Source organism: Zosterops lateralis (genome assembly GCF_965231275.1).
Source record: "Zosterops lateralis genome assembly, chromosome: 1".
NCBI lineage: Eukaryota > Metazoa > Chordata > Aves > Passeriformes > Zosteropidae > Zosterops > Zosterops lateralis.
The window spans coordinates 150,261,093-150,281,967 of record NC_139762.1 but is presented as its reverse complement, the minus strand read 5'-3'; the positions used below and the strand labels follow the sequence as shown (position 1 = coordinate 150,281,967).

General features: G+C 50.5%; 1 protein-coding gene across 17 annotated transcripts in view; it reads right to left on the bottom strand.

Moving 5' to 3' along the window:
* The window catches only part of SCRIB (scribble planar cell polarity protein), a gene marked incomplete at its 5' end in the record, with an annotated part of 95,929 nt that overhangs the window by 41,267 nt on the left and 33,787 nt on the right, over window positions 1–20,875 (bottom strand). For 16 of the 17 annotated variants that reach the window (XM_083865616.1, XM_083865629.1, XM_083865618.1 and 13 more), the window contains 6 exons: window positions 326–583; window positions 5,331–5,411; window positions 6,109–6,423; window positions 7,558–7,635; window positions 8,213–8,302; window positions 20,487–20,549. In XM_083865616.1, coding sequence (XP_083721742.1) covers window positions 326–583; window positions 5,331–5,411; window positions 6,109–6,423; window positions 7,558–7,635; window positions 8,213–8,302; window positions 20,487–20,549 — 885 coding nt within the window. The remainder of the gene's footprint in view (window positions 1–325; window positions 584–5,330; window positions 5,412–6,108; window positions 6,424–7,557; window positions 7,636–8,212; window positions 8,303–20,486; window positions 20,550–20,875) is intronic. The other variant, XM_083865628.1, reaches the window with a different exon arrangement.

The window sequence follows — 20,875 nt, the reverse complement described above, 5'->3', positions numbered from 1 at the left end:
TGGGATACTGGGGAAAATTCTTCCCTGTGAGGGTGGGGAGGCCCTGGCACTGGTTGCCTGAGAAGCTGTAGCTACTTCCTCCCTGCCAGTTTTCAAGGCCAGGTTGGATGGGTTGGAGCAAGCTGGGAGAGTGGAAGATGTCCCTACCCATAGCAGGGGGTGGGTCTGGATGGGGTTCAGGTCCCTTCCACCTCAAGCTCAAGCCTTTCCACAATGACATCTCCAGGCCCCAACAACCCAGCAGGACGGTCCCCATGACAAGACCAATCTTCCAAACAGAACCCAGGCGGGATTGCACTCTGCCCCAGCCCAAAGCCCAGCTCACCTCGATAGGGTACTGATCCTCCAGCCGTTTGGAGAGGTGGTTCCTTGGCGGCGCCGGCGTCTCTTCGGGCGGACTGTCCCCGGGGCCGGGGGGCGGCGGGGGAGAGTGCATGCGGCCGCGGGGCACGCCGGGCGAGCCCCCCTCACCGGGCTGCTCCATGCCCTCTCTCTCTACCAGCAGCACGATGGTGGGGGAGGCCGCGGTAAGCAGCGCTACGGCCTGATCATGCCTGGCTTCTGTCATGTCTACCCCATTGATCTAGAACAACCCGCAAACTCGGCGTCAGACTGACCCTGCCGTGCTGCCCGGTGCGGGGAGCCCTGTCCTGCTGGCACCCTGTGCCCCAAAGCACCTCGTACCTCCCCCAGTTTCCTCTGACCTGGCAAAGGGACACAGGCACCTGCTCCTTCCCACTGATCCCAATTCCCTTCCTCCTCAGCTCTCCTGCCCCTTTCCCACGTTCCCTGCACACCTGCACTATTGACATGGTGCTCAAGGGGACCACACAGGCCAGGTGTGATGTTCTACCTCCCGCAGCCAAATGTCTCATGGGAGAAGCAAAACCAGCGATTGCCAGTGCAATGCCACAACACAAGCATGTGCTGAAGCAGCTGCTGCCTTGTCACTGAGACACCTGCCCTCGTTAGTCACCCAAAGCCCCGACACAGACACTGCAGGCACGATTTGATGGGTGACAGGACCTATCACTGGGCCACTGGCTGCCCATGCTGGGCAAGGTCATGGTAGCCCAGGGAAGATGCCAGCTCTAGGGCATTAAAAGTGACCTCAGGTACAGAGAGATTTGAAAGAACAGAGAGGCTTTTCTACAAAATTAAGATTTGAAACTGCCTCCCTAGAAACTCAAAGGACTGGAAAGGACATGACTGTTCTCCATAGATATACAAGGGGCAGAAACCTGAGGGGAGCCAAGCTGAGAGAACACAGCCAAAACAAGAAAACTTGACAGGAAAAAGTTGAAGCTGAAAATTAAAAGGTTTCTAGTCATTAGGTTCTGGAAGAGCTTTCCAAAATGTACAATGGGGACATGAAAAAAGGAGTTGCCAAGATGGGGTTTCATCAGCTCATGAACTAACAATGTGACTGTAGCAGTTAGAGCAACTGGGCTTTGCAGCCCAACTCCCCACTGCCTGATTCCCAGAAATGCTATTGTTACTCCCCAGGTCCTTCCCAGAGAGCAGTTTCTGGACTAAGCTGACATGCACCATCTGCCAGGGCTTTATCTAGACCCTCCGTGACCCTCCCAGCAGTCACCCCACCTGCCCCATCCCACCCACAGCTGCTCTCCTTAGGACAGGGGAGGAGAAGCACAAGCAGCCCTGTACTGTCCTGGGAACTCCACAGTGTCACCTCTGCTGAGAACACTGTCCCCAAAGGGACACCTCTGGCATGAACCACAAGGATGTCAAGGCAGCAGCTGGCACATGCCCACAGGAAAAGGAAGGATGAAAAGATCCTAGGCAATGGCTGCTGAGCACAGGATAGGGCATCAAGCAGGAAAGGTAACAAATTAACCACACAGGTGCGCAGCCCTTAAGGGAGTGCAGGCTGTGACAGACACACGGCTCAGACACTCCCACATGGATCCTTAAAGCAGTCACCAAAAGCAATCAGCCAAAGGAACCACCCACACTAGAGAAGTGTGACCAAACCTGGCAACTGATTCACAGAAGAAATGGAGTTTATAAGGGGTTGTCTCAGCACTTCCCTTGTAGGAAAAGGCCAAGTGGTTGCAGGAAGCTTGAAGGAGGTGTTGTGGGAATATGCAGCACTTATTATGGGACATTTAGCAGAAGAGAAAAAGGACTGGAGGTGAGGAACAAGCACGGGGAAATACAGGGGAGAACAAGAGGCTGCTGGTTAGTGCTGGTCTGGCCAAACTCTGGGTTTGAGTCCATATCTGCTCTGCCTTCTCCTCACATTCTGTATTTACTGTGCCAGTTCACTCTGTTCTGGGTACATATGCAACAGCTACTGGTAGAATTCAAGCTGGACTAACCAGCAAGTAGGAATCCAAAACAAGGGAAGACTCAAGGGGTGGCTCAGAAGCTGGATGAAAGGCTTGGGGTCTGACCAAAGAGCCTGAGGACCTCAGTGCTTGGAGCAGAGGCTGGAGACCTGCAGACAGGAGCATTTACTGGAGTGAGTGAGGGAAAATGTGTGCACAACACATTGAATCCCAATGAGCCGGAGGGCAAGACCAGGGAGAAGCTGGCTGTTGTTCCTGCCCTGTGAGCACTACCTGTGCTCAGGTGTGCACCTGTAAAGGTACTGCCCCCCTCTTGCCTCTGTGACTTGGGACCAGCTGTGTCTACAGTGTGTTCCATGCCTGGAGTTCGCACTTATACCGGCTGATAGGGAAAGCAGCAGTCGTGTGTCCAGGGGACTGGGAAGGGAGGGTTCCTTGGGTCCTCTGATGGTTAACAAAGGTACGTGCAGGAGAGATTTGGCTCTTTGGTTCTATCACCAGATCAAGGCCAAACATGCTCATTGAACAGGAACAAGATGATCTTTGAGTTCCCTTCCAACCCAAGCCTTGCTCTGACTCTACAACACTGTGATGACACTGCGCACACAGACCTGCAGCAGCGTGATCCACTCTCGTTTCTCACATCCCCTCTCCTATTTTCCTGCCCCTGACAGGATAAGAGTGGTCAGATAGGTCAGACCAGAAGGGCACAGTGGTGCCTCCCTGGAGCAGGGACCAGAGCACAGTCAGAGGTGTCTCAAATGTAAGAGCCCTTGGTGCATTTCACCCAGTAACTCTCCACTACCTGGCAATCCTGGTGGCTACCCAGCTTTTGGGCAGCTCATTTTCCATGGCCTTTATCTAGCTAGAGACCAAGGCCAGCCACGCAGCATGGCACTCTGAGTTCCATGAGGAAGGGACAGTGTCTGTCCTTTCCCTGCTCCACACATTTCTTTGTGTGCCAGGGAATTATATTATCCTGGCAAATCTCTAAGGGGTCACACTGCCTCATTCAAGTGTAACCCACCACTATCCTAAATCTCCCCACAATCGGTTTTCTTCCCAGTGCCATCCCAAAAATATCAGCTACCCTTAGCAACTGCTCCCAATCCTGCACCCTCCCTGCTAGATTCCCATCCCACAGCTCCAGCTCTCCAGCACTCCCCCCAGCAGGTCCCTGTCCAGTGTCTTCCTCCACCAAAATGATTCCCAAGAGACACAGGAACACGGGGAAGCAGGGGAGTGAATGACAGTCACTGGGGCATGTTGAAGGGTGGTTAACTCAGGGGAGACCTAGGCTGGGCTCTTCAATCCATGTGCTCAAAGCTCCCCTAAGAAGGTCAAAGGAGCAATCCCAGTTCTTCTGCTGAGGAGAGGTCCAGGAAGATTTAGAGCACAGGGGAAGAGCAGGAAGCTGTGCTGTATTTATTTTCTTAAGAAAACAGAATACTTTGGCAAAGTGAGAGCTGAGCATGACCAGGAGACCACAGCTTTGGAAATGAGCCCTGCCTGAGGGACCTATGAGCCCTGTACCAGTAAGGGTCCTCCCCTTCCCCATGCAGGTACAGCCAACCTGCACCCACGTCCTAGAAATCCTGGCATTGTGGAAGCTTTCCAATAAAAATGGGCAATTGCTGCTTTGAAAGAGTGGTAAGCAAGCTTGGAAATTCTGGGCGTAGTCCTGGTGAGGGTTCTCCTAAAAGGTGACATGTTCCTGCACTCGTCAGAGGTGAGCATGGGATCTGAGCTTCAGCTGGTGCTCAGCACCAAACCTGTATGGTCACACACACCTCAGCACAGGTAACCAAGGGAACCCTGCTGGGGGTGTCAGGAATAGTGACAGCAACGCCTCAGCCATGTCAAAATCCAGCAGAGGCCCAAACTTTGTAAGACATGAGCTCACACATCCCATAAGGAATCCACTGCATGCTATTACTAGGGAATTAGATCTGCTTTTCCTATGAAGCTGCCCATGGATATAAATAGAGCTGCTGAAGCCGGGTGGAGACAGGTTTGACTTTTGAATCAGTTCAAGATTTTGTGTCTCCTTTTTCCACAGGTTGAGCAAACCAAACCCAAATGATGGGCCTCGGTACTGTCTCCGTACCATGGAGCATCAAAACATGAGCAAATCCAAAACAATTCAGTCCATCTGGCATTAATCATGGTCAGGGTTTGATTTTAGGGAGTGGGTTGCACTAGAAGGGAGGGAAAGATGCTATACCAGTTCAAGCTTCCTGCCAAGACACCAGTGTCAGACCTGGGCCCAAGCTCCACTAAAATGTTGTGCCTGAGCAAATACAGCACAGCCCCAGCCTTGGGATAGAGCAGACAGAAGCCAGCACTGACAAGGCTGTATCAGTGTTTACTCACGCCAGCGCTGTGGTAACACGTGCTCTTATCACAGCAGCTGGGCCAGAAACCCACCACCAGCACCAGGATCTGGAGGTTTCCCTCAGAGGCAGCATGCGAGCATGGGAAGAGGGTCGGGAGGTTGAGGAGAGACTCCCGCAGGAGGGGAGTGAGGACCAGGAGCAGAGACACGAGGTTAGAGCAGTGAGATCCACACGGACAGGATGGGAGGCTGAGACCAGATCTCCAGGTGAAGCAGGGAAGCAGAGGTACCCCTGCACTGCTCCACAGCACCCCTGGACATCTCCTGCTCCAGCCCACGCTGACCCTGCCGCCCCACCCACTGTGCCCCAAGGGACTCCCCATGGCTGAGCCCCCCAGCTGCCACCCAGGCTCCAGAGGGACACCAGGCTGGGGCAGTGCTGCTCTGTCCCCTCCCTCCAAGCCATTCCTGGGGAAAGCACTCAGATAAAGCATTTGGGGAAAGGGGAGGTACAACTGCACCCACCACCAGACAGGGGAGAGCCACCCACATTACATGCTCTCCCAGAAGGCTGAGGAGCTGAAAAATGGACCCCCAAAATCCAGCTCCAGTAACAGAGAAGTAGCCCCTGCACGAGGAAGGGCATGAAGCCGAGTCAGCCCCTTCCTTGCCCACACACTCACCGAGATGACTCGGTCTCCGACGTGCAGGATCCCATCCCGGTGGGCTGCACCCCCCTCTGCGATCCGAGAGATGAAGATCCCCTGGAGCAGAGTCAGGAAGGTCAGAGCAGCCCAGGCTTTCCCTCACCTGAACCTGGCCCTCCAAACCCGTTCCCAGGCAGGTCTCAGAACTCTCCCCTCCACAGACCCTTCCCCTGCCCTGACACTTCCCGTTTGCTTCTCACTCCACACAAACCCTCTGCTCCCAGAGCCCCTGACAGCAAAGCCCTCCCATGGCCCAGAGCCTGGAATCTGTGCCAAGAGGGCAGCAGTAGGATTAGATGTCACTGGCAGGGATTGGGAGCCCCAGCCTCTCTCCTTCTATAAAAAAGATGGAGAGGGACTTTGGACAAGGGCCTGGTGTGACAGCATGAGGAATGGCTTCCCACTGTCAGCGAGCATGGTTAGATGGGATATTGGGAAGGAATTGCTCCCTCTGAGGGTGGTGAGGCCCTGGCACAGGGTGCCCAGAGAACCTGTGGCTGTCACATCCCTGAAAGTGTTCAAGTCTATGGTGGACAGGGCTTGGAGCAACCTGGGACAATGGAAGCTGGCCATGACAAGGGGATGGAATAGGTGAGGTTTAAGGCCCTTCCAAACCCAAACCATACTGGAATTCCATGATTCCCTGATTCTTAAGAACACCTGGCTCTCAGAGACCACCTGGCCCACCAGCCACTGCACTGCTGCATGCCTAGGGATGAGGAAGATTTGGAGATCCCAGGGGATCAAGACTGACCGTGTCCCCAGCCCGGTAAGGAGTGGAGCCCTTGCCACCAGCGATGCTGAAGCCAAGGCCCTTCTCATTGCGCATCAGGCAGGTGGAAAATCTCTCGGTGGCCGGAGCGCCCTCGGGGCACTCAGGGAAGCGCAGCCCCCCGCGCCGCTCCCGGGGGCTGTAGTCGTCCTCGGGGCGCAGAGGGGTGACAGTGATGGCGTTCTCTGGCTCCACCATCCGCTCCCGCAGCACTGTCATGGACACAGAACTGCCCGAGCCCCGCAGCGCCTCCACGGCCACGTGGTGCTCGGCACAGTGCAGGGACACTCCGTTCACCTGGGCAGAGACAGGGAGAGCTTCCCCTCTCAGACACAGCCCCAAACAACATACAGCCCCGAGCAACACACAGCTCCAGCCTCACACAAAGCCCAAACCAACACACAGGTCCAACATCACACAGTCCAGACCAACACCGACCAACACACAGCCTCGACCTCACACACAACCCTGACCAACACACAGCCTCCCATCACACACAGCCCTGGCCTCACACACAGCCTCCCCTCACACAGCCCCAGCTCAGCCACTGCGGCCCGAGGAACTGGCTCAGCCCTGCCCCATCTGGGCCCTGCTCCCACAGGTGTGTCCAGACCTCTGGGAAGTTTTCCTGCATTCTTCCAGCACCTGCTACCTGTCCCAGGCCAGGGCAACCAAGGAAAGGCCCTTTCAGAGGAATTCTTTCCCCACAGAGTCCTAAATTCCCTACACCTGTATCATCACTACAGGCAACATCCCAGATAGATAACCACCCCCCCCACAGAAGCATCTCCACCAACAAAATTCAGCAAAATTCAACACAACTCAGGTTGACCCTTGTTCATCATCCACCTGCTCACACCCCTGGAACACTTGGAGCTGTCAGTGTGACAGTCCTTCAGTGTAGGGAATGTCACAGAGCAGGTCATCTTGAGTGTGGCACGTAAGGGAGAACCAGAGGATACGGCCCAGGCAGTATGGCTTGGATGGGGCTTGGAGCAACCTGGTCTAGTGGTCTCTGCCCATGGCAGGGGGTGAGAAATGGGATGAGTTTTAAGGTCCCTTCCCACCCAAACAATTCCCATGGCTGGCTCCCTGGGTAAGAAGTTATTTTACAGGGTTCACTTTTGCCCTGCCCAGGTATGCACAGCTCAGCCTGCTGGGGATGTATTTTTTCCCACCTGGGTCACCCAATACTTCAGAGCTGGGCCAGAGTAAATGCAGGAGCTTATAAAGCAATAAAAGATTGCTTTTTAAAAGTAACATAAATTAAACAACTATCTCTGAGCCAAAGGGATTTTGCTTAGCTCTTACACATCTCCTAATGCTTAATTTGGTCTAAAACATGTGTGATGCAAACTCATTCTAAATCATCTCACACCTCCACTCCAAGTTATCAGAAGCATTTGCTTTGTCACAGAGTCAAGTCCTTACCTCCAGAAGCTTGTCACCAACACGGACCCCTGCACGAGCTGCAGGACCCTCCTCAGACACACGGGAAATAAAGATACCCTGGAAACAAAACCATCTGTTATATGGTTCCTTACCCCTTTGGAGTGCAGAGACCCCTCAGCTCCCTCAGCTTCAAGGAGAGGGGTCAGTCAGTCCCTGGCCAGTCCTGAACCCAGAATGAGGGGACGTGGCAACCACATCAACCCACTCAGGAGCTTGGAAAAGGGAACAGAAACCTCCTTTCAGGGCTACCCCAAGGTGACAAGGGGGACAGAAACCATATGGCAGGGCTGTCCCCAGGTGAGACACAAGACCAGGGAATGACACATTAACCCTCTTCCAGTGGAACTGGCACATGATGCAGCTGATGCCACCAGGTGGGGAACAACCCCACACTCTGTGCCCCAGGACACAGCTGGGAACCCTCTGCTCTCATGGCTGCTCCACGCCAGACCATTCTGGTTCAGGGGAAGGACTCCTGGTTCAGGAGTCTGTTCCACTCTGCCAACCTCTTGCTTTGGGGGATTCAGGGCTGCTCCCACCCAGCCCCAAAATGCTCACAGCATAAGGACACCCAGGCTATGGAGAACCAGCCCCCAAAGCAGGTGCCTCAGCAGTGACACAGCCCAGGCCTTACCTCATCATCCCCCTTATAGGGCGTGGAGCCCTTGCCCCCCGCGATGCTGATGCCCAGCCCCCCCGTCTGCCGCACGATGGTCAGTGTCAGCTGGAAGCAGAAGGGACAGTGATTATGGGTCAGAGCACCCTAGAACAAGGGACTACTCTTTTAAGAAAAAACAGCAACTCCGAGTCATCTGCTGACACAGTGGGGGAGCCGTGGCATCTGTGGGTGAGCTGTGGCACTCATGCCTCAGAGGCACCACCACCACAATGCAGGAAACACACAAATCCCTTCCCACAGCTGAGTCTTGACCCAACAGTCAGCTTGCTCACGATGGACACAGCAGAAGGGGATTCCACCACAAAGCAAACTGGGCAGCCACGGACTGGAACTGGGTCAGAGGACAGGGACAGCGTTCACACCGCAGCCTGGCTTTGCCATGGGGCTCCCTTTGAGTGTAATTCCATCAGCCACTGGGGGGTTCCAGGTCACCGCAGCATACTGTGCAGTGACAAGGATGGCACCTTGTCCGGAATACTCTGGATGGATACTTGGCTTTGTTGTATTGATGGAAATCAACACACAACTCCAAAAAAACCCCATCTGCCCTGTCCAGATCCTCTGCTTCCCTCTGCCCCAGCTGCCTCAGGATTGCAGCTGAGCAATCCACAAGTCTTCTACTTCCTACCTCCCACCTCTACATACCCAATTATGCCCACTGCCAACAGCTGATCTGACTCAACCTGAAGCTGCTTCTTTTAAGGACACCAGCATGAACCATTCACAATGCCACAGTCATGAGAAGGAAGACAGGGAGCATGTGGTAGGACACAGGGAAAGGAACAGGATAGATAGGACTCTCTCAGGGCCAAGGACCAAGGAGCTGGTGAGGTAAGTGACAGAAATGAGTACAGACTTCTCTAGAGAACCAGATTTTCTGTCCTCCATGTCCCCTCTTTGGAAACAAAGTCCAGGACGGAGAGAGGCTGCTGCAGAGATGTCAAGTGTCAGTTGTCAGCAGTGTCAGCTCCACAAGGCCACAGCATGGGCAGCAAAGTAAGCAGATTACCTTCTTTAACACTTCCCTTCCAACCCTCTTTCACTTCTGCAATGACAAAACCAATGTCTTGTGGAGCTCTATATTCTAAGTTTAAAACAAAAACCAAACCAAAAAATCACTGCAGGAAACGTGAAATAAACTGAGGTGCTCTGCCAGCTCCTTTGGTACCCAGTTAACAGCACAACAGAACGCTCTGGGATCTTCCCAGGGAAATCCCTGATTCTAGACCTACTATCAATTCACTGTCTCTGGTACAAGAGCCAGAAACTGCGTAAAATTCCAAGTTTTGGAATACCCAAGTAAGACAGAAATGAGGTACTGATGAGACAGCATCACATCCAAGACAGCCCAAATCAAACCAGCTCCTGACCAGACAAATGCTTCTTGCATGACCATGTCTGTTAGGAACTAATTACAAAACCCACTACAAAACCCTAAAAATGCTCTAAAGACTCACATCTGTATTGTTCAAGGAGTGTTTGGACAATGCTCTCAGGCACATGAGAGGATTTTTGGGGTTGTTCCATGCAGGGCCAGAAGCTGGACTTGATGATTCTGGTAATCAGGAAATTGTGTAATTCTACTTCAACACAAAAGCTTCTAAGGATGATAGAAAACCAGCTCTTCAGGCAAGGATTACAGACTAGTCTAATAGCAGGATCTGGTATTTCCCAGGAAGTCAGTTGATGGTTCTGCTCAGTGCCCAAATCCACTGGACATGATCATGATTTTGGACAATGACTGAGGATTGGCTGATGTCACTGGTCACAGGAAGTCACTTCCAGCTGCATGGGAAGCTGAAGCTGTAAACTAACAGAAAGATATACCACAGACCCCCTGGATTTCACACATTCAGCAAACCAGTCTAAAAATATGGAGAAACCTGCCAGAAAAGACAACTGGCCTGAGGGGGAAGAACCTTCTCTCCATCAATGTACACTGAAAAGCAAAACACCAAGAAGAAGAAAACAGGCCAGATTAAAAATACTGAGACAACTGTAGCAAAGGGGCTTGAACTAGATATAAACATATATAGGCTGAAAAGAAGATTTCAAACTCCAAAGCAAATCAGTTCTCCCACAAAAACCAGTGTGGTGAGGAACTGAATTTGAGGGATATTTGTTTGAGGTCTATGCAAAGAGTAACTGATGTGAATATGAACCTTTATGTTGTGGTTTGAATGAGAGGCTCCAAGTCAGAGATATAATTTAATAAGAAGAAAGGTAAAAAGGTAAAAGTAAAATAAAATAAATGCAATAACACAAAGGATCACTGACAGAGTCAGAATACAACCTGAGCAGGATGGTGGAAGCAGTCCAGGTGAGGTGCTCTTCCTGAAGCAGTGATCCTGTAGAAAGGTCTGGGAGCTCTGCTCCTCTGGGAATCCAGTGGGTAAGTGCCCTTGCACTGTCCCACATACCAGCTTATATTCAGGTGAGAATGCTTGGCTCCTCCCCCTGGGCAGAGCATCTCACAATAGCATGAGGAGTGTGAAGTGGGTCCTTGATGGCCCATTAAACAGAGATAACCCCTGGAGGGAGTTACCTGTGAGTCATGGGCCAGGCGTTAATGGGCCATTAGCAGAAGACACCCCAAAGGTCATTAGCAGAAGAGGCAGGGGGCTTGGGAAAACACTAGCCCACCTGGTTTCAACAGTCCATGAAGATGGTGATAGAATAAATGCTTTGTGTACATCCTACACTCCGACCCAGGACACTTAAGAAGAAGGACCTGAATCCAGCAGCCTGAAACGGCCCTTCGTGTTGCAGCTCAGGCTGTTTCTTGCACTAAACCTTCAGCTGTTTGTTCCCCAAAGCTCCTCTTTCCTAAGCCTGCTCCTGGGCTGCCTGTTCTGTCACAATGTTAGACTGGCACTGAAACCACAGCACAGAGCAGCCCCCACCTCAGCTCCCTCCTTGCCACTGCTCCTGCCATGGACTGGGTGTTTTACTCTGTGTATTTTTCCCCCAAAGGCAGGGATCCATCCACAGCCCATCTCAGATGATCTGATCTGTGCTGTTCCCCATCAAAACTCGCTGCTTCTACCTCTGCAGAGAGGACAAACCTTCATGGAGAGCACACCACACTCCTAGTTCCACAACAGGGGTCCAGCCCTGCACGGAAAAGTGCTGCAGTGTCAGGGGAAAATTGAAAAAACTGCCACATCAGCTTTGAGCTGCCACCCTTCCCCCTGGGCTCCCACTGGGAACCCACCCACCACCAGTGGCAGTGAACACGACGCAGGGAGGTAGTTTTACCTCTTCCCCTCAATCCTGCCTGTGGCTCTGCCTGTGCCTCTTTGGGGACATACCAAACATGAACTACGGCCACCTCAATGCAATTTTCATGTGGTTTTGGAATCATGGAATGGTTTGGGTGGGAAAGGACCTTAAAGTTCACCCACCCACCCTTCTCTGTTAACAGATTCACTTGCAAGAATTCTCAGCTTTCAGGAAGTAACTGTGCACATCAGAAGACATACTGCACACCTGGACATACTCCCTTTCAAGTAGCAGTGGGACATCTGTGTGCTGCCCAACAGATTTGGGGCAGTCTGAATTTCCTGCTGTGCCCTGCAACTCATCATTGAGAATTCCTGTAGCCTCTCAGGGGCACGGCAGACACTGAGGCAGTAACCAACCATCACATCCACAGTATTCAAGGGACAAAGCTCAGAGCTGTTGTATTTGAGAGCTGCTAAAAGACCAAATTGTTCCTCCAAACACACCCACGGGAGTGGGGTTCAAGGGCTTCACATCCAGGAGACAGAAAGTTTCTGCCAGCATAAGCATCACTTATAAATGGTTGTACATGTGGATGCACACAGCTGGGGTTACTTTGGGGCCTCTCATTACACGAAGGACATTGAGGGGCATCAGCAAGTCCAGATACAGGAGCAGAGCTGGGGAAAGGTCTGGAGCACCAGGGGCAGCTGAGGCAGCTTGGGGGGGGCTTAGCCTGGAGAAAAGGGGGCTCAGGTGGGAACATCTCAGTCTCTACAACTCCCTGACAGGGAGGTGGAACAACATGGGGGACAGGCTTTGCTCCCAGGGAACAAAGGACAGGACAAGGGCAAACAGTCTCAAGTTGTACCAGGAGCGGTTTAGGTGGGATACTGGGAAAATTCCTTCCTGCAAATGGCTGTCCAGCCCTGGCATGGATTCCTCAGGACAGGGGTGGAGTCCTCGTATCTGGAAGGGTTCAAAAAACATGTGGATGTGGCACTTGAGGACATGGTTTAGTGATGAACGTGGTGGTGGGTGCTGGGTTGATGGTTGGACTTGCTGATCTTCAAGGTCTTTTCAAACCTTACTGATCCCCTGACTCTCAGTATCCAACCCTTGCATTTAAATGTTCCAAAATATTTATTTGAGACTGTCATACTGACATAGGAAATGCACACTGCAATAAGTAATCTGGATTTATACTGGGAGAGATGTGTGATGAGGGACAGGTGCCATGTGAAAGTGAGAGATCCCACTACAACAGCAGCTGAAGAATCCATTAAACATCATCAATAATCTTTTCAAAAATCAAAAGGACTGGACAAGGTCTTGTGTTCAAGAGTCCCAACATTTGCCTGAGACCTCGGAGATGTTTATAGAGCATTTCCAAAATTCTGGGCTTTTTTTACCCTGAGACTCCTTATGCTGTGCTGATGGACTGAGAGACTACACAGAATGATGCCTGTAACCATCAGCTCCTCATCCAGACACCATTCCAGACAAGTAACTAAGGAACACACATGGCTCTTACCAGGCACACAAATGGCTCTCATGAGAAACAGCTGAATTTTATGAAAACAAGGTATCTCAAAACCCAAACTCTTTCATTCTCAGAAGACTCCAGACTTGGCTGATGAAGTGAAGATTCACTAAACGGCCTTGTGCAAAGCTGTGCTCCAAGACCTTGGCACTGACATCACCCAGTGCTGGTACAGGTGCATGCTGTACAAGCCAAGAACCAGGTAAGAATCACTGGGAGAGAAATAAGAATTTGGGTTCTGTCAAGATGTATCAGGTGTGGCTTTACTCTAAAGCAGACAGAATTGAAATAATTCCATATGAGGGGAGGCTGGGAGCCTTCCAATTCAGGAGGAGAAGACAGATCCTTTTTATCTCTTCATGCCATTAATAACTTTACAGGAGATGATTATTCCATGTTTTACTCACAAAAGAATTAGGGCTCTTCAGTGGAACTCAGTAAGATACCAAAAGAAATATCAGCGGCAGGCTTAAATGCTTTTTGATATAAAGCTCAAGTAAATTACATAATTTATTGCCACTAGATTCTGTGGGACTGAAACGTTTAAAAGAAATGCGAGAGGATCGGACAAAATAATGGATGGCAGCTCCATGGTGCCTCATGCAAGGGCATGAACAGACCAGAAATCTTGATCCACAGAGTGCCAGGAGCTGAGCACCCAGCTCATCCCAGTGAAAGGATTCCTTTGTCCTGCTGAGGTCTGGGCCCCTCAGCTCCTGTCACTTCACTATGACACACATTCAGTCAGTGTAATATAACATAACGTGTCAAAGCCTCTGTAACTGTCAAAGCCTCAAGGTTTAGGTTGGACATTAGGAAGAATTTCTTCCCAGAAATGGTCACCAAGCATTGGCAGGGGCTGCTCAGGGAGGTGGTAGAGTCACCATCCCTGGAGGTGTTCAAGGAATGAGTGGACATGGCACTCAGTGCTCTGGTCTGGTGACAAGGTGTGGATCAGTCAGAGGTTGAACTTGATGGTCTTGGAGGTCTTTTCTAACCTAAATAATTCTGAGATTCTGTTCACTTTGGGTGCAGACAGCTGGGACATGGAAGAGCAGGAGCTGGAGGCACTGATTCACCAGGAAAGATGAGAAGAGCTAAATCTGTCTGGCTTTGGTCAGTGACAGCTCATGGGGACAAGGAGACAGGCTGAAAATAACAGTGAGCTAAAGGGAGATGGGAGATTGCTGTGTGACCGCTGAGAGCTAAATTAACTCCAGATAGTGGAAAAGGAACATTGAGGAAAATCAGCCCTGGCAGGAGAGCAGCCCCTGGACATGGGCTGGAGGTTTCCGGGCTCTGAGATTATTCCTTCCTCTATTCCAATGGGTTTAGTTCTCAAAGGAAAGGCTATCTGAAGGGCAGAGATGGTGGGCACAGTGCAGAGGTGTTTAAACACTTCAATGACTTTTCACTGAACACCTCCACAAAACCAGTGCAAAGCAGAGAACTCTGAATGAGACCTTTGGTGACAGCAGCACTGGGACCAGATGGAACAGGGGACTTGCCACAGCCCCACTGGGAGCAGATGGGACAGGGGACCTGCCACAGCCCCACTGTGACAGCAGCACTGGGAGCAGATGGGACAGGGGACCAGCCATGCTCAGGGTGCTGCTCTGCTCCTGTACATCCCTTCACCAGGAGACTCAAGGACAGTGACCACATTTCTCAAAGGGAGAAGGAAGCAAGGATGCCTTTTTAAAACATGAAATATGGTCACATTTGAAGCATAAATAAAACCCAAGGTTCCTACAGATACATGAACATCCACATATCATATGAGACTGATAGCTGTGTGCCATGGCTACAGATTCATGTCGAGATTGAGTATTGCTGTGTGTCTATATAAAGGTATGATTTCATCTTGGTGCATGAAAGAAATGTTTGCCGTGAAAACAATCCTTCACTGGGACAAACTCCACAGGGAGGTGCTGAGTCACATCCCTGGATGCAATGGGCCAGAGTGCTGATAACCTCACCAAGGCTCCTTCCCCACAAAACCTTGAGCCTTTTGAGGCCCCTCCAGCCTGGGCTGGCTTATGATTCAAGGATTAGTTTTTTAATTCATGAACTACAGAAACTGGGACTTAGGAAGCTGGCACTTCCTTCTTATCACTATTGGGAGCCCAGCTCTATCACGGGCACAGAAATAGAAAAAGAAGGGAGTCCTGCAAGGATCTGGGGTGGCCAAACTATGGAATGCAGGACAGGGTCTCTGGAAATGAGAACTCTCAAATGCTTAAAGAGGAGCAAAAAAGCATTGTCCAAAGCCACCAATCGTCAATCCATTTCAGAACCAGAATCAGGACAAAAACTTACACCCTGATTCAGCTGGAATGGGTAACACTAGAACACATTCTGTTTTATCTCTTCAGCAGCACAGAACTTTTATTCCTGTTCTTACTGGCCCTTCTTGTGTGGTGAAATCCTTGGAGCAGTCGTTTTTTTGCACTGTATCTTCCACTATAAAATTCCACTGGAGACTCTCCTCAGCCCTGCAATTTCAGACTGTTCTAAAGGTCTATTTTGCCCATAATTTAATATACAATTACAAGACTATAAAGACTGGGGAAAGATCTACTTCAACACTGTGCTGCTAAGAGCAGGCCTTGCAGGAGGCAAGTATTTATCCAAGGAACAGTGGAATATATGGAGAACTTTCACTAAACCTGGCATCCTCTGCTTTACAACATACAGGCAGAGACATCCCTAAGTGCACCTTGTTTGGAGGCCAAACCTCCCCAAGCCCTGAAGGATCCAGGAAGAAAAGCTAAAGGTATAATAAAGATATGAACAAAGGTTGGTAAATAGAATTCCCATCCAGGAACAGGAGCTGCCATATTTGAAATGGAAAAACAAGTATGGAATTTAGTGAACTAAGGTCTGGATAAACTCTCTCATGTTGTCTATAGTCACTAAACCTGAGCTTAGGTAGATCAGGTGCAAGAAAAGGCAGCAAGAAAGACAGGGAATGAAAATTCCTCTTAGCAGAGAACAGAGAAATTGGGTTTCTCTAATCCAGCAAAAGGAAAGCTGGAAAAAGTCAGGACTGATCTCCATAGAATTACACGAAAAACAAGCAGGCAATGGGTCAGCCAGCAGCCAGCAGAGAAGAGACTGGACAAGATAAAATACAATGAAAACAATGAACTAACAAATGACAGATTAAAAGTAAATTTCCTAATCACTCCAGAAGCAGAAACATTGAGATGCTTGGGGGTTCTCCCTAGAGGAGGAATTTGTGTGTGCACACACTGCATAACAGGATGAAACAATCTGTATTTAATAAAAAGTGACTGACTTATTAACCAGAGCACAGTGTTGGTTTGCCAGTCATGGTAGGAGACTTGACTTCAGCACTTCTTCCAAATCATCTGTTATCTTCCTTGCAAACTCAGCTTTGTTGTTCTGGAGCACAGCCCTATTTCAGCTCAATTGTATCTTCCAGAAATGCCAATCTATCCCAGTCTGGCCTCATTCCAGTGCCCACATCCAAGCTGGGGATTGTTTCCCATCCCCAGTCTCTTAGAACTTTCTGGGAGCTACTGTTCTCCAACACTGACAGACACAGTCAGAACTCCTGCAGCAAAAAGGGGCCTGTTTTAAGGCAGGCAAATGCTTCACCCCCTGTAATTTCTGTGGGAGTTATTGTAATGCCTGACTTTTGTACATAACCCTGGTAGCAAGCAGCAAAGCCTGTTACACACAGGACATCTGCCTGGTGCAGAAGGGAGAACTGGATTCACTGTAGCACTGTGTTTAAACATGTAACTTTCTCTCCATCAGTTGCTTTTCTGCTGCTTTCTGCTCTGTCTCTTTGCAAAGGTCAATGAGATGATGGTGCGACACAGCAGAACCAAAATGATCCTGCCCCACCCTTGGAGCAGGGAAAGGAAACCGCAGATGGGACTGCACTTGTGTGAGAAATCATTCCACACTCTGCTCCTTGGTGCTCAGAGAGCTCTGGATCAGACAAAACTTGGAGCTGAGACGGGGATCAGTGATGATGAACAAGCAGCAATCACATAAATCAGTCTTCCATCTCCAACACTTTGTGGTGACTCATGTCCAAATCGTACCTTAAGACAGGTCCATAGGTGAAGTTCTACATTTACAGGAAGAGATCACAAACCCACCCCAAGATCACAAATCCACCTCCAAACTACAGGGTCATGGCCCGGGAAAGGTGGCAGAACACTGCCCCAGCTGCCCAGAGAAGCTGTGGCTGCCCCATCTCTGGAAGTGTTTAAGGCCAGGTTGGACAGGGCAGGGAGTGGGAGCAACATGGATTAGTGGAAGGTGCCTCTGCCAATGTTAGGGGGGTGGCACTTGGTGACATTTAAAAGGTCCCTTCTAACCCAAGCCATTCTATGATTCCATAAAAAACACTGAGGACCCTTCAACCCAGTAGGAAAAGGTAATAAAAACATCTTGATGGCAGTAAGTTAAAATCCAGACAAAATAAAGCAGAAAATATGGCACATTTTTCTTTGCTCAATAGGAACTTTGATAATCTTAAAAATTAAACAAGACAAATGAGAATATTTTATCTTATTTTTAACATCAAAAAACTCCACTCTGTCATATTTCAGTCAAGCCAAGTGAGCAAACAGGTGACGTGACCTCTCCTGCACGACACAAGAGGTTTATTAAACTTTTCTGGGTTTAAAATTTATGGGTCACATTATTGGAAAATCAGATTTGCTACATAAGAATTCCAAGTCTGACGATGCCTTGATGAAGCACACACTCATCCCGTAACTGTAAAACCAAAGCAAGGGGAAGAGCTGCTTCTGTGTGCAGCAGCAGCAAAGAACAGCCCTATGCAGAGGGCCAGGATGGTTCCAGTAAATTCCAGTGCTCCCCACTACCTGTGCTGGTCTTTCCACAGCTGAGCCCCTGAGCTTGGGATGCTCCAAGAGGCACAAGATGGCTCCCAACACATCCCAGTGCTCCACACTACATGTGGAGCCTTTCCAAAACTAAACCCTCTGAGCAGGGGATGCTCCAGGACCAGGCTGTGCTGTCACATCTGCCACTGGCAAATACTAACTGGTGCCAGGCTTGAGGCTGCCATTCCAACACAAATGATGACATTCCTGAGCAGTTCCCACAGGATGAGGCCCCTTCAAGAAGACTTGAGTCACTCCTGACTGCAGGGCAACAGGATGTGACACCTGAGAATCAGCAGCAGCAGCAGCAAAGAAGACATCCAGCACCTTTGGAAACCTTCTCTCCTTCCCAGGGAGTGGAATGGCAGCTCCTTCTGTCCCCAGGCAGAGCCAGAGACAAAATCTTGTCGATGTCCCCCAGCAGCACAAGCTTTGGCAGCACAGAACCCTCTGCAGCTCCTGGAACTGCAGAGGCTCTGCAGGACACGGGTTAAGGCCGAGCACACCCCAGGATGTGGATGGCACCAGCTTTTGCTACAGCAAAGCACCATCAGGCACTGAAACACAAATTGGGACCCTCCTTTTGCTGTTACTGTAACCTGCCCAGAAGCTTTCCAGGCTATTCCATCAGAACTATCTGAAAACAGAGTTCAGGTCTAACCTTGTGCCATCAAACAGGTGCTCAATACGCTGCTTTTTTCCTCTCAAAGCCTCTCTACATCCCAGTACAACCAATTCTGCAAGGCAGATGGGGATGGAGACAAAACGCTGGGAACCGAGCCAGCCCTGGAATCCAGATATCCACCATCAGGTATCACACACTTTAACAAAGTTACTCTTTCCCTGCAGCAGAGCCCCCTAGGCACCAACAGCCACAGGAGCTCTGGGTGTACCCAACCTTGGGTGCTGGCAGAAGCTGGGCTTGTCTCTCCAATTCTGCTCCAATGCCACCACTCTCCAGCTCATGATTATGGTTTAGGATTAGGGAACACACAATCAGGAATCAGTAGCCCCTTTTCTCTTGGGGCTGTATTAAATTATATAAGGAATGTGATAGCAGTACCATGAACGTCAAACCGTGCTGCTCAAGGGCACCAGGCTCTCTGCTGCGTTCCATCAGCCCACTGATTCTGAAGGAATCATCCCTGGAAACAGCAGGCAGATGCTACTTGCAAATGTCCAAGGAGAGGCTGATCAGGGCTTGGAGCAAATTGGTCTTGTGGAAGGTTCCTTGCCGAGCACTCCCCAGAGCTGTACGACAATCAAATTTTCCAAATCAACTTCCCAAAGTTTGGGTGACTTCAGTTACCACCAGCAATCTGGGGATCTCTACCATGCTGGTCCTTGGGAGCTGCACAACCACGTTTTTCCTCACAGTATGGGAACAGATCTGTGCAAAGGGGACTGCGCTGAGGGGACACAAGAGCCAACCCGGGGCCTCACTCAGGAATCACAGAATTATTTAGGCTGGAGAAGACCTCCAGGATCAGAAGATTTTGCAAAAGAGAAATGCAAGAAATACTAACATGGTTTTCAGGGGACCTAGAGATGGAGAAAGATGGAGAAATCTTCAAGATCCACTAAGAGGGGACCACACCTGAGCCAGCTCATGTTCTGCCTGAGTGGAAAGGATTCGTCACCTCCCTCTTGGAAAGCCTCACTCCAAAACCAAGAAAAATCTCTGTTTTACACCTGAGGAGACGGCAGAGCCAAGTTCTCAGAGACACCCAGGCCAACACTCCCAGGTAGCACATGGGTCTGGTGGCCCTATACCATTGGTCCTATGGGAGAAATGTCTGTGCAAGCTGTCAGCATGGATGCTGTTTCTGCCTCTTGCCGTGGCAGGAGCACTCTGCTTCCAGCAGCTCCTGGGAAACCTGCCTGCAGAGAAGTACTGATCCCATAGGTCAGGCACTGAAAACCTGGAGACAAACGCAGGAAGCTGGTCACAGTCAGAGGATGAGCCAGGCAGTCAGCTACAGGATCTTAACCCTTAGCACACTCACCATCCCCATGCCAGGGGCTTTGTGTTCCCTTGGATACCACCTGCCCCTTTCTGACACCTCAAGGTGCTGCATGTTAAGGCTTGAAGGGATTCAGGAGATGCACAAATCATTGGCTCCAGTCCAATTTCCCCAGGCAATGGTACGGTGTCCTGAGTGTGAGATCCTCCTCCTCTTACCAAAGGATCAGTACACAGCACTCAGCTGATTCTTGAGGTCTCTGCTCCTCCAGGGGAACCCACATGTCCAGAAATATCCATTTATTTAACTCCACTTCTCCATCAACACATAGCAAATAGGAACTGAACTTCCCACCTCAGCCCTTTTGGTTCTTACATCATTTCCATCTCACTCCTGCTCTGCAGCAGCCACTCTCACCTCCAGGATGGGAAAGAAAAAAAAGGGGAAAGCAAGGAGGAAACAATCATCGTGTTTGTATCAGCCAGGTCCAGAAGCCACTTGACCCAGAGAGATCAGAGTTCCCCCTACAACAATGGGTGAGGTTGGGAAGCAAATCAAGCAGGCTGGATGATTTTGGGCAGAGAGAGAACAGTAGGAGTGGTACAGACCTCTTCCTCCTCAATGCGAGCAGGTTCAATCAGCAGATTATTGGCTTGATCAAACGACACCCCCTGTTAGGACAGGAACCAGCAAAGAGGCATGCGGATTAGTGGAGCATCAACCAAACCCGCCACCACGACCACCACAACCACCACCACCACCCAACACAGGCACGCCACGCCGGAGCTGGTGCAGCTCCTGGAGTCACTGCTGACCTCCACAGCTCCTGGGGTCACTGCTGACCTCCAGAGCTGATCCAGTGCCCAGAGTCACTGCTGATCTCCAGAGCTCCTGGAGTCACTGCCAACCTTCAGAGCTCCTGGGGTCACTGCTGACCACCAGAGCTGATCCGGTGCCCAGAGTCACTGCTGACCTCCAGAGCTCCTGGGGTCACTGC